The sequence below is a fragment of the Rhinolophus hipposideros genome (assembly GCF_964194185.1).
Source record: "Rhinolophus hipposideros genome assembly, chromosome: 19".
Classification (NCBI taxonomy): Eukaryota; Metazoa; Chordata; class Mammalia; order Chiroptera; family Rhinolophidae; genus Rhinolophus; species Rhinolophus hipposideros.
The window spans coordinates 20,991,307-21,005,765 of NC_138065.1; the positions used below are offsets into that span (position 1 = coordinate 20,991,307).

The 14,459-nt window shown below is 40.0% G+C and overlaps 1 protein-coding gene across 2 annotated transcripts in view; it reads left to right on the forward strand.

The window, feature by feature from the left end:
* PLPPR5 (phospholipid phosphatase related 5) overlaps positions 1-14,459 on the forward strand; it is a 117,407-nt gene that overhangs the window by 39,885 nt on the left and 63,063 nt on the right. For both annotated transcript variants that reach the window (XM_081025198.1, XM_081025199.1), the window contains exon 3: positions 730-980. In XM_081025198.1, coding sequence (XP_080881324.1) covers positions 730-980 — 251 coding nt within the window. The remainder of the gene's footprint in view (positions 1-729; positions 981-14,459) is intronic.

Below are 14,459 nucleotides of genomic sequence, written 5' to 3' on the forward strand. Positions count from 1 at the left end.
AAGTAAGTTTTAATACTGTGAAGATAATTGAAAAATTATAATTTTGATCGCTTTATTGTTTACTAAATTGTCCAAAATTTGATAAATTAAATAAGGTGGGACTAAGTTACTAGCTGTTATGTGACTTTTAAAAAATGTGTTTCTGAAAGCAATGTAGAGATTAATCTGAGAACATTCTGCTTTACTTAAGATTTTTCATGATATTTAAAGGAAGACTGATGGCTTTGGATTTTGTTGCTAATTGGCACCTCCAGCAGTTAATATCAGTCGGAATGGGTTTAAGAGGCATAATCAAGGGGAGACAACTGCTTAGCTTTATGTTAGTAAGATAAAATATGAAAAAATATTTTCAAAATAGGGAAAAATAAAGATTGCTAACATTAGCAGAAGGTGATAGACTGAGCCTTCACTAGGGAAACATGTCTCCATTTAAAAAATCACATTACTCAAACATAGTCTTAGAATGTATCTTCTTCTTTTATCTTGAGGCTCATAAACCTGCCATGCATAAAAATGTAGCCAGTGGTAGACAGCTCAATATGTTAAATAATTTAACACTCCCACCACTCCAGAAAGCAAAATGACTAGAAAGGAGTGAAATGGAAGGAACCATATGTATATATGTATGTATGAACTATTTTAAAGTTTCTAAAATATTTCCATGCTGGCTTATTGTAAAGTGAAATACAAAAAATCCACAGAGTTAAAATGGTGTGTTTTCTTCCTCAGGAATTTACACATTTGGGCTGTTTGCTACAGATATCTTTGTAAATGCTGGACAAGTAGTTACAGGGAATCTGGCTCCACATTTCCTCGCCCTGTGTAAGCCCAACTATACAGCGCTCGGATGTCAGCAGTATACACAGTTCATCAGTGGGGAAGAGGCTTGCACGGGCAACCCGGATCTCATCATGAGAGCAAGGAAAACGTTTCCATCCAAAGAAGCGGCTCTCAGTGTCTATGCAGCTATGTATCTGACAGTAAGTAAGGATTATAAACCAGTTTTAGTCTTTCTGTTACTCTCCCAATGTAGAATTTCTTATTTCTTTCAGCCATATGGAAGTCATATTAACTGCTTTCTGTAGGCCATTTAATTTATTTTTAATAATAACTGTTTGTACTGTGAATAAATTAAGCCAGTTGACTCTCATGAGAGTATGTGTGGGTAGTTACTTGTATTAAAAAATATAGCCATTAGCATTTCCATTTGAGAATGTTTGTCTTCATATTAAATAGGGCTTAATGGAAACAAATTTGTCCTGTGGTAGTCCCCACAAACTTGTAATAGCACAATTAAGAGAACTATCCAGACCTCTTAGGTGTTTACTGAAGCTCTAATATTCTCTGTTGGGGGTGAGGGAAGGGGCAGTCTTTTTCTAGAAAGTTCTTTTGTTATTGGTGACTATATCATCATAGTACCTCAACTAGTGTTTTACTATTTTCTTGTAGAGCTAACCAAAATGTCTTTAGGTTATACATTTTTCCTTGATTCTTGAATATTTGCCATCATTTTAGTCATAATAGTCAGGCCCAAAGCGCAGTTATCTTAGGACCCGTAGGCAGAAGTGAGTACTCTCAGCTGAGAGCATTACTGATCTTCAGAAGGAGAGAAGCGTGGCCTTGGCAGGCAGCTCCAGACCCCAACATTCACGTCTTCAGCCTTTCCCTCTGTCACCAGGATCTGCTTTGCAGCTGTGGAATTGGACTCCAAAAGCTTTCCCATAGCTACAGTTAGAAGTTCAGAGACTTTAAAAGTCTTTTGGGGTTCTCCTTTCCAATGGTGCCAATAGCTACGTCCTTCTGATTTCAACTTATTGACAAGAGAGCTCAGGACCGACCTGAAACCAAATTTGATCACTTCTAATGACTTGAAAAAAACTCGGATTTATCTTTATCCTCAAAGAGCTATTCAGTTATGGAAACATTTTTCATGTTCCTAATGCATGTGTGTCAGATTATCTCTAAAAAGCAGAGAGAATAAAAAGTAGGACCCTGTGAAACCTCTACTTGAGATTGGAAATAAAGATTATTTTTAAAAAAGGACAATTTAGAAGGAGAAATATAGCATATATAAATAGTGGCAGATAATTTTGGAGGTCCGAAGTGTATGCTTTTGAACATTTTAAAAGTTTTTAAGCCAAGCTAATTCTATCGTTCACTGACTAGACTTTCTAAAAATCCCATCAAGAAAACTCAGAAAGTTAAGGATCAAATCCTATTCTATGCATTTTCTCTTCCACTGTCTTCTGACTTCTGTGCAATTTATCAGTTACAACTCCCTTCTTGCCTCTCACTCTGCACCCAACTCTCCTCCTCTAATTTCCCCTGATTTCCTTAGATGACCAGTTTTGCTTTCTGTTTCACATTCTCAGACTTGATATGAAATCTGCTAATCCGTGCATTGTGTTTCCTATTCACTAAATTTCTTGACTACGTGTTCTGCCTCTCCTAGAATATGAAGAAGCATTCAGCCTTAAAATGACTATTTAGAACTTGAGGGAATCAGAAGTCATAAAATACTTCTCATTCATTGTCATCACATTTAAATCTAATGTTTATGTTTGTACCTCGGTATGAATTGCAAATATATCTACATATACATATGTGATCAAGCCAATGAGTTGAGACAAATTCCAGAATATTCTCTGACCCCAAAAACTGTTACATGATTATGACAGATTTTGCTGTGTAACCAAGGTTTACAATAGTGGTGAATATGCTAGTGTAGTAAAATACTTGGTCTTTTTATTCTGCCAAAACGGTGTTTTCAAAGGCATTGGTGTGGGAGAAGACATTATCCTTCCATGTAATGGGAAAATCTTACTATCTTGTCTTGCCCCTGGTCTGCTGACATTTGTTTTAGCACCTTTTTACCTATTAGTCTTGCATCTTACTTGCAGGCGTTTATTTAGGGAACATCTTAATTATAAACCATACTGTTCTGGTCTTTAATAAAGACTTGGAGATGTTCACAACAATAATTTCATTATTATTATAGCAAACATTTATTGAGCATTTGCTATATGTCAGGTACTAACTGCTGCACTTTTACTAATTTATTTAATATACTACTAATTCTTATTTATGTTATTAAAATTTATTCTTTATTTATTATTAAGTATGCAATAATTTATTATTTGTACTAATTTATTGAGTTCTCATAACAGCTCTTTGAAGTATGTACTTTTATTACACATGCCCATTTTACAGATGAGGACAAAGTGAAATAACTTGCCCAAATCCATAGAACCACAAATTTTCCTGGCTAACTGATTCCAAATGTTCTAGAGAGGGAATTGTTAAATCATATTGCCCTAACGTGTACATGGTCAGCTTAATTCCTCCCTGCTTCTGCATCATCTCAGCATCTGTAAAGATTCAGATGGTAGATACGTTTAGAGAAGAAACATTTATTAACACTCCAGCACTCAGAAATCTTCTATCATTAAACAGTGGTTCAGTTGAAAAATCAGGATTTCTGCCTGTAATTACATTCAAGGGAACCTCTATCTTTTTAACAATAGATTCTGTTCTCTGCTAACTGCTTTTCTCTCTTCTCTACCACCTCTTTGTATGTGTGTGAGTGTGGGTGGCTGCTATGGCAACTCAATATAACTCCTGCTGCAAATGTAGGCATTAGAGTCAGGGTTTGCTGTGAAATGTGAACCTATATACATATATATGTTTTCCTAGCTTCACTAGAGACACCTTGGGAAAACTTTATAATAAAAATGTTGGGGTATTTCAAACTAATGCAGTCTTATGAACTGCTTGCCAGAATTTTGATAGGTAGGTAAATAGGGGGAAATACCATATATTCAGTATTCTCTGTGGAAACAAGCTTATTGCTGTATTTAGGTAGAGATATTTGCTTAATGTGGTGTAGGTGTTATAAACATATGTAAACACATAAATAAAAATAAATGAGCCCTATAATGAAGTATGTGAATAAGAACTGATAAATATTTTTCTGATGTTTCTCTTTGTGGATTAGTAAATAAAATTAAGGAACTTGAACTCTCCCTTAACATCTGGCTTTAATTAAAAGTTTGGGGATAATTTGATCACAGAGTTGTTCTAGTTTCAAGGAAAAAATAGAAAACCCTACGCCTATTTTTGCAAATGCTGTTGGTTTCCCAGGGGGGAAAAATATATATAATTCAGTGTTAAGTTTCATTAGAAAAATATTTAAATTTAGATTTGTGATATTTCTATTCATATAAAACAGGTAAAGTTTTTTTCCAGTTAAAGTCAAATGAACTTCAGAGTTGAAAATGAGGAATAATGTTTGGTGCTTTTCCAGTTAATATCATAAACCACTGAAACAAGAAGACATAAAATGATCTCGTTAGGTTACTTCCAATTCTGACCTTAGATTTTCTGAAAATGTTAAAAAAGAAAAAAAGAAGGCCTGTTTCCATTATCTGTTGTTGTATAACAAACCACCCTAAACCTCAAAACAAGAATTTGTTATCCTAAGAATTCTGTCGGTTGACCTGTAGTTTTCCTGGTAGTCAATCCTTGCTTCTCTCATGGGATGCATATAGTTGACCAGTTGGCTGGGGGTGGACCGAGCTGGGAGAGTGTAAGTAGCTGGGTCTCTCTCATTCTTAAGAGGTCTTTCTCACAGGTGGTTTTCCTTGAGAGGGTCATAGAGCAGCCTTCCAAGAGGAGAGACGCCCAAGCCTCAAAACACCTCCCAGACTTACCCAACATCCAACACCCCCATCCCCACTGCTGTATCTTTGGGTCCAAGCAGATCAAGACCTGCCCAGATGGGGGCGGAGAAATACTGTAGACTCTACCTATAGGTGGGAGGCACAGCATAGTCCTATGGTGAAGAGGCGAATATATGAGGAATTTGTAGACATTAAACAATTTACTACAGTCTTTTCCCAGAATATTAGTTGAAAGCTCTAAAATGTCATTTCCCTCTCTCTTCCTCCACGTTGGTGGCCAGTCATTCTCATCATCCTGCTCTCACTTCCCACACAGCCATCTTTTATAATAAGCTCACCATTTCCCGTGTGCAGCAGTTACTGCTCTCAGACTGCCAAGCTGAGATAAATATACACAGACAACTGGTTTGTGTTTGCCCCTCCTTTCATGCATTTTTACCTAATTCTATACAGAGGCATGAGCAGGACCTCATTCTGGAGTACAGGTATTTGGGGAACATGTACCAGTTTACTGGCAATAGTTGATTTCATGAGACTGGTCAGAGACTGTGTTGGGAGGAGAAGAATTTGGGTGGGGCGTGGATAAAAAGAAAAGCCCTGCCTTTACATATTTGTCTTCACTGGCTGATGATATTGGTCTGCCATCAGCAAGCCACTCCTCTAATCTCCCTCACTCAGGGGTAATTTAATGCTGAAATGTATAAGGCCCCTGTGCGCAGATTTCGAATGAGCAAATTTGTGTCTACTAGATGATATATCAAGAAGAATTTATTAAGCACTCACTCATAATGTGACTACTATACTATTACTGTGACTACTGGTGCTACAACCACTATTAGTCAATTGACATTTCTCCTGCCAATGTTCAGTTAAGTGTTATTGGTAGGGGTTGATGTACAAAAGGCATCTGTGAAGTGCCCATTGGGTTCCAGTATTTTCACTACCATGGACCCCTATTATAATTTATCCTCTTCCCCTTCCCGCATACTCCTCCATGTTTTTAAATCGTCTATATAACATTAATACCTTCCCATCCCAACTTGGGCCCACATATTAAAAATTGGTCCATAATAATAAAAATATAAGGCTGTTTTGAAATTGCACACATACAATTATTATAATTGCACACATACAGTTATTACATAATAAGCGGTAAATGATTAAAAACACATGGATACTCTGCATCTTTACCTTCATTTTACCTGACTTCTGTAAATGACCCTTATATTTGAGTCAATCTGTGATTGACCTGTGGCTTTATAATAGTATCGGCTCTCCAGTCGCATCAAATACATCCCTGTGTCTCCACACATATCAGAACCACTAAGCAGAGGTCACCAGTGCTGCCAACTGACTAAATATAATAGTTCCAGCCAAAAGCAACGCATAATGAATGACATTCTTGTAGTGCCCATCAGCTTCTCATGGATAAATACACTATTCTGTTAGGACCTTTGAAATATTGAAAGATATGTCACAGAATTCCATTAATATTCTGGGGTTTCTCAGGTGTTAGCAAACTCCAGCTTGGGGATTGCTGACAGCACTTGCACATTCTAATTAGGAAAACAGGGCTTACTATCATAGGACAATCTAACATAGGGCTGCATTTGACTTGTGTAGGCCCTAGGTACTTACGTGTGCCTTCATGGACCCCTTCTTCTATTAAAAACAAATACACACACTCATTTTACAACCTCATTGCTATAAAAAATTTATAAATAATGTATATTAAACGTTTTCAACCTAAATGTTCACTTTTTTTCTTATGATTTTAAAAGAAATTTAAATAGTTTCTGGGTCCCTAGAAGTAGCTTGAGTCCTAGGTACCTTGCCTATTGGATAAGTTTGCCCTGAGAATAGTACTAATAAAGTTTAAGATGGAATATGATGGTTAGTGTACCTGGTAATGACAACAAGAGCCACTCAATGCCAAGAGAGGAGAGATCACTGTGAACAAGCATCATGGGACATGCTTTAGAAGGAATTGGTACTTGAGATGGGTTTTGGAGATGAATATGATTTGAATAGTAAAGAAGAGGTATTCCACGTAAGGGGACAGAAAGAATAAAGGCAGTGAGCAGCAACAGCAGATACAATTAGGAATGAGTGAGGGGGGAAACTCAAGTGGCATGTGTGGGGAATTGTGGGATTTAAGGGTGAGCAAGAATCGGTGAGAAAGACCTCGTAAAACAACCTTCATGCTGCAGTTAATAAGCATCATGGGGTTGAAAGATGGCATTACAGAAGCATTGCTTCAGGATGGCTTTATTTAATTCAAGTCCATTCCTATATATTGAATGGTTAGACTACATCAAGACTGTACATACTGATATAAACTCCTGAAGTTCCAAATCGTCTGATACAAAGTAAAGAAGTAATAAAAAAAGGAAAGAAACTAAAGGTAAAGGGAACATTTTAAGGAGATTGTAAATCTCAGACATGAAATGATAGAGATTTGAATTCAGATGGTTTCCTTAAAATTGGAATCCCTTGTGCTGGTGAGACCAGAGTCAGCTACATGAAATGAAATTCATAGTTTCTGAGGGATGGGATGTGCTTGGACTCTGTGAGTTGCCGAGAGCCTGAGCCATGGCAAGATTTGAGCAGCTGGGGGGTCCCTGAGCGTTTTCTCCTAGAGCACAGGATTAGGAGAGTCAGACCTGTCTCCCACGCTGGGGCTCTGGTGTGTGCGTCACAGTTTATACAATACCACCAGTTTCTTGAGTTGCTATAACTAAATACAGCCGAGTCCCGCAGCCCAATTTCAGTATTCTGTATTGTTTCTGCATATCAAACCCTGCCCCCAGCTTCCACTTACTGAAAAGTAACTGTTTGCCTAGCATCACACTAAGTACTTTACATGCCTTCAGTTTCACAAAGGCTGGAATGAAAGTATGGCTTTCTTCATTTCACAGGCAACAAAACTGAGGACATAAGAGACTAGTTCATGTGCCCATGGTTATTCAGCTAGTATTTGTTAGCGTTACGAATGTGATCCAGGTTAGTGTCACTCCAAATCCAGTTTGTGGTCTCTTAAGTCACATTACCTCCTGAGATGTGCCCCAGTGAAGAGAAAGCAGCCACATTTTGAGTTATCGTCAGACTGCAGTGCTTCATACACAGTACATGAAGACTAGTTAGTTGGTTTTAATTGCATAATATGAGTTAAGAAGGTTGTTGAAAAAGTGTGCACCGGAACTTCCTGTCTCGTGTCCTATTTTCCAAGCAGCCAAGTAGCTCAATCACTAAAAGTAATATAAATGGTCGTGATATTTCGATTTTAGTTGTACTTTGATTTAAGTGAATGCATATTTTATTCTTATGACTCTTAATTTCTAATCTTATGTCCCTCACATCATTTGAGATGTTAAAGAAGTTTACTTGCTTTCAAAATGACAATGTCTAAGTTATCTTTAACTCCTTTAAGATGTACAGTAATTGGCTACATGATAACCCGGCTGGCATTAGCAGTGCTAATGCTGTTTAACCCTCTTGGGATCAAACATTCCATCTCTACCAGGCCCCATACTGTGCTCAAGTCCGTTTTTCCAAAGACAGATCATTCTGTGCTGCAGACAGTACGACCTTGGTCCTGCATTCCAGGAGCCAACACTGATTTCCTACACCAGGGCTTGCCACAAGCTCCAGACGGTGTTTCCCACCACTGACACCTCAAGCACCACCCCGTGGCCCAATAGGACCTGGACCTGTTGCAAAGCCCTTCCCTGCTGCAGGCACCACTCAAAGCTGGCGTCTCTCCATATCACCTGGTGCAGTATCCACTGGTGGGGAATGTGTTAACAAGAGCACAAAGTGATGTGAAGTTGCTGTGCTTCCTTCTTTGTGGCAAGGGTGTAAGATGTAGTCATTTGTCTAGCATGTCCCTAGTCCCTAAAAGCTCACTGATGTCCCAGGCTTCTGAGTCTTGGATTCATTTATTGCCTAGTCCCCCCATAGACCCTACTCTAGCCATAACGGTGTTAAGTCTCCAGGTACCATTGTCCATGTAGACCTGTCCAGTAGTCCTCAAAATATCTGGATATTCTCTTTTCCTCAATGTGTGGTCACCTGAATAATTGGTCATAGGTCCTTCTGGAAGAAGAATGGAAAAATCATTACGACATATACTTTCTGTATTATTGCAGGGTCCTTCCCGCTGGGGACCTGCTGACTTTTCATTCAGGTTTTGTAACCCAGCAAAGGATGAAAACTTTCTATTGGGGCATCCACATCTACATTCTTGTTTTCTGGTGATTATATTTTAAGTAGTCTCATTACTGTCCACCCCAATCTATTTTGCCTGTAGAAAACTTTCTGCTGATCGAGTCCCCTTAGCTGTTAACACAGGCCTTCTGCATTATTATGATGACTGAGATCCTCTACACACACACCCCTGCTCCTGATGGTTAAGCACTGGGAACTGGTCTCTTTCTTCAGGCTGCCCGCAATCTGCATGGATATTAAGGAACGCGGCTCTGTGACAGCTTCTCCTACTGTCAGCCCCCGCCTGCAGAGGAGAGGCACCACTGACCTGCATTATGCTAGTGTGCTGCTCACCAGCACGTTCCCGATGCCTCGATGAACAGTATATCCACTAGGTCCTATGGTGCATAATCCTCTGGTGGGTCTCTGAGACTCATATTGTATGTCTCTTCCAGCAATGCCTGCTTCTCTGAGCCTTCAATTCATTCCTCCACCATCTGCCAAGGCGATTCAGGTTTGTCAGCTTCATTAAGAAAACTAGTCACTTTCTCCAGGAGCCAGCACAGCAGGGAGTTTTTCCTGTCCCCTGCAGCCCAGCTAGAGTGTTAAATCCCACATACCCAGGGAGAGTGTCCTCAAGTCAACAAACAGTGCCTTATCCTGTTTACTTTGCAGCCTGCTTGATGAAGCACTCTGAAAATCCAGCTCCAGCTGGGATGTGCTGGCTAATTCTTGACACTCTTCCTCTCCTATCAAGTTCATCACATCCAGGGCAATTTAGCCCTCCTTATTGGCCTGGCAGCCAGGAGAAGAGGTGGGGGCACATCATGAGGGGACCCCTGTTGCATTTGGGGAAGGAGGCATCTCAGTCTCCCACAGAATGTCTCCTGGAGTGAGTGCAGTGGGGAGGGGGAGCTAGTACTTAGTACTTAGGGGTGGCATGTCTGAAAGCTCTGAGGGTTTAGAATCTTGTGAACCAGAATTTTTAGGTACATCCACCCAGATGTCCTGACTCCTTCTGTCAAGTCCTTAGATTTTCCTAACCAGAGTCCCGACCTTGATACCGTGTGTCCCTGAAAACAAGACCTAGCCGGACCACCAGCTCTAATGTGCGTTTGGGAGCAAAAATTAATATAAGACCTGGTATTATATTGTATTATATAAAACCCAGACTTATATAACATTGTATTATATAAGACCCGGTTTTATACTAAAATAATTTTTGCTCCAAAAGGCGCATTAGAGTTGATTGTCTGGCTATGTCTTATTTTCCGGGAAACACGGTAATAGATCTGCCTTCGCTGAGCATTCAGTCATCTTTGAGGGTCACCTGACTCTTAACTGAAAGTCATCAATTTGGTCTTCAGCTTTTCTGTTTTCTCATACTAAGAATAAAAACATCCAGCCTAAGAGAAAGCTTATGAGTTTATTTGAGCCAAACTGATGACAAATTGCCGGGAAGCAGTCTCAACAGATTGAGAAAATGCTCCAGAAAATGGCCGTTGCGCAACTTTCTTTATACATTGGAATCAAAGGAGGAAGGTTACATGGATTCCATTGGTTGTAGATAAGGGGGTGGGAGAAAGCAAAGCAGGGAAATCTCTGGGACTGGATAAAAAGTAAAATGGAGAGACACACGGTTTTTACAGTGGTGGGTACAGGATAGTTAATAGCATTTTACAGCACATAGAGATGGTATTTGGGGAACAAGATAAGAGACACTATTTGGGGAACAAGATAACAGGAGGGATTTTGTAATTTCCTGCTCTGGTGTGATGGGTTGTGCCTCCTGAGGGGGCTGGAAAAAGGGATTACTTTTACATTTCAAGAGTATGTTATCTTAGGTGTAAAAAGACAACAGACAGGCTCACTTAAGGTAAAGATTGACCTTTGTCAAGGAAGCTACAGGCCAAGGATGTGACTTCCCACCATGGCCCACCTTAGTTAGGAATTTTTATGTTCACGCCATCCTATGTGGTTATTTTCAGTCTCTTGAGCTTGCCAGGTTTTACATGTGGCTTCTTTTCCGTCCACACCTTTTAAGTTACTGAAGAGGTCCTCTGACCTTCACACTCAGTTTTCATTCGTTAACTACCCTCAGCTTTTCATTTCCCCTCTGTAGGGCACCAACACAACTTAATAAGAGTCAGCCAATTTCATTATCTTTCTAGGCATTTGTTTCCTTGGACTTCTCAACTCTCTGTATCATTGACCTGGTTAGGATATTCCTTTCACCTAGGATGACTGACAATCAGACTTCAGACATTCAGTGTAAAATTAGGAAAGTTTTAAGTAAACCAGGATGAACTGGTTACCCTACCCCCATCAGAATATTCTCCAAACTCACTACTGGTAGACTTTAGTAATTGGATTGCTACCTGGTGGACTGTCTGTGACTCACATGCCACATAGGATGGTGTCCTTATTTCTGGCCAGGACAAGTGCCCAAATTTTATCTTAGCACCTGTTTTCTTAGACCATTCTTGGTACTTATTCTGTTCGAATTCTTCAAGAAGCAGAAGCTGAGACAGAATTAGGAGTGTAAGAGATTTATTGGAGGATTGAAGAAGGGTTAATACTTCCAAAAGTTAAAGGGAAGAAGCAAGATTAGATAGGGAGAGTCTCAGATTGAGATGCAGAACTGACAAAGTGTCAGCCATTCTTGAGCAGAGATTGTCATTAGAAGAGCCCCCTTTGGGTATAATTGGCTAACCCTTAGTATCCCTGCCATGTCCATCACTGGCTGGGGACTGGCCAGGAAGATGGTGACCTCTGCTCAAACACTGCAGAGAATCCAAAAGGGCTACAGGTAGAGGCTCAGCTCACTGCTCATACAGCAGAATGGCTCCATCTTTCCTGAAGGGAGATCAGAGCACCCTACCTCTGTGGCTGCCACACTGCTTTCATCTAGTTCTAACTCAGAGAGGATCTAATAAGCTAATGCACAGCAAAGGGTTTGTAGTGTGATGTATATTATCTTCTGTGATCCTCTCTGTCAGACGTATTTGTATTTTAAGCGCCTTAATATATAGGAACACATTACAGCAATATAATTTCAGCCAACAAATGCCTAAATTGAGGAGATAATTCAAATGAAAGAGATTTCTTGGCACCTCTTTCACTCTGTTACAAAAGAGGTTACCTTCTCCAATGAACACAGTCTGCTTTGAGCCATCTTTTTTTTTTATGCCATTTAGAGAAAATCTTGGAAGGGGAACAAAGTATTTCAAATAACAAGTAGAAATCCCTCTATAATAATATGGAAATTTAGAGTATAAAAATAATAACTATTATTATTGAGTACTTACTGTTCTAAGCACTTTACATAGAGTATATTTACTGCTTTCTTTCCTTTGTCAAACATATCAATCAGGCATCTTTCTATATATAGGCATGTGGCCATTAGCTTATGTACAAGGTAGAGAAGTATGATGTCTTTAGACATGCTAAAATTTCCACTATCAAAAAACAAACAACAACAAAAAAACAACCACACCAAAACCTTCCATTAATTTGAGCTATCAACCCACCTCTGAAAGAAACTTATAGAAAGACTAGTTTATACTTTCTCACCTTATAAATTACTTACAATGTGGGTTTGGCCCCCTCATCACCGCCACCCCCAGCTCTCTCTCTCTCTCTCTCTCTCTCTCACACACACACACACACACACACACACACACACACACACACACACAATATGGAAACTACTCTTGAGACTTGATTCACCAGGGAGGTTATCAAAAGCCTCGAGATCCTTGTCTTGCTGGCCGTCTTAACATGGACAGTCGATCACTCCTTCCTGTCTGAACTTTTCTCTTTTTAAGACTGAGAACACTACATTCTCCGTATTTGCTTCCTCCCTCATTAAGCAGTATACTGCAGTGTCAGAAAACCATCTACTAGTGTTTACGCGGTTTCTGTTCTTGACCATCTTTTCTTTCCTCTGTTAGTCCTCCCAAGGGTGATCTCATACATTACCATTTCCATGTTTTTTTCACGAAAACTACAGAACTCCTTCACTGGTCTTAACCTCTCTCCTGAACTCCAGACTTTGTTACCAACTTGAATATATTGATGTGGTGTTCCTTTAGTTGCTTAAATTCAGCATTTCGAAAGCGAAAATCATGATCTTGCCACTACTGCAAACTCGCTCCTGCTGTTGTTATCTTCTGATTTGATTGTCGACATTCCTATCCTCCCAGTTACCCAAGCTGAAATCTCTGAGTCATCTCAACTCCTCCCATTTCCATACCCTGCATCCAGATGTCTGATTAATTCCGTTGGTTCCACATTTGAAATATCTCTCAAATCCAGGCTCTTCTTCTCCACTCGTCCCCCCACCCCAAGTTTTGCTTGAATTTGGCTCCTTTATATTACTTGCCTTGATAACACTGCAGGGGCCTTCCAAATAAGCTTCCTAAGAAAATTGTTTCCTCATCCCATCCATTCTACTCTCTGCAACTGGAATAACACTCCTAAATCATGAGCTTTAGATAAGTTTCTCTTTGCATAAAAGTCCTCACCAACTCTTCAATGGTCACACTTATACATGTAGCCTATTGGCTCTCTTGGTCCTGGCTGACACTTGTTTTCCCTTCTGCTATGGACTGAATTGTGTCCCCCCACCCCCATATTCAACATATTCATATGTTGAAGTCCTAACCTCCAGTTGATGGTATTTGAAGATGTAGCATTTGGGGTGTAATTAGGTTTAGATGAGAGTATGAAGGTAGGGTCCTCCTGATGGGATTAGTGCTCTTATAAGACGAGAAACCAGGAAGCTTGCTCTCTCTATCAACCATGTGAGGACACAGCCAGAAGGCACCCATCTGTAAACCAGGAAGAGGGCTCTCACCAAAACCTGACCATACTGGCCCCTGAGCTCAGACTTCCATCATCCAGAACTGTGAGAAAATAAATACCTGTTGTTTATGCCACTCAGTCTATGATATTTTGTTATGGCAGCTTGAGCTGACTAAGACACCTCCCTTCCTTCATAATGCTCTCTTTCATGAGCTCAGTTCTCAGTTCGTGGGAACTCAGTTCACACTAGACTACTACCAGTTACTAACCACATTTTTTCTCCTTCAACTCTTTGATGTTTGTTATCCCCTCTACCCAGAATATCTCCAGTACCTCCTATCTCCATATTTACCTGGTCAAAATTCTATTCACCTTTTATGCGTTGAGCAGAGTTCTCTACTGCAAATAACAGAAAGTGAGTGCGGGTGATGTAGACAAAATGAGGTAAAAGGATAGACTGAAAAACTAGGTTCAGGGAGTGAGCAGGAATGTATGGAACCTGAACAACCAGAGCCGCAGCCAGAGTCAGACTGCAGGAAGGGTGTCACAGGAGCCTGGACCCCATTGCTGCTGCCATCTCTTGATGCCTCCACCATGGAACCAGTGGAACCGATGTTTCACTTTATCTGTTCCTTTGCATACGTGCAGGCGTATCAGATTGACTGAGTGGATTGTGTCAGCAGCCTGCTCTCCAGAACTTTGAGGAAGATGATATCCAGCTCTTTTGGCTTTTGTGGTGGGATAGGGTGTATACTTCCCATATAAGAG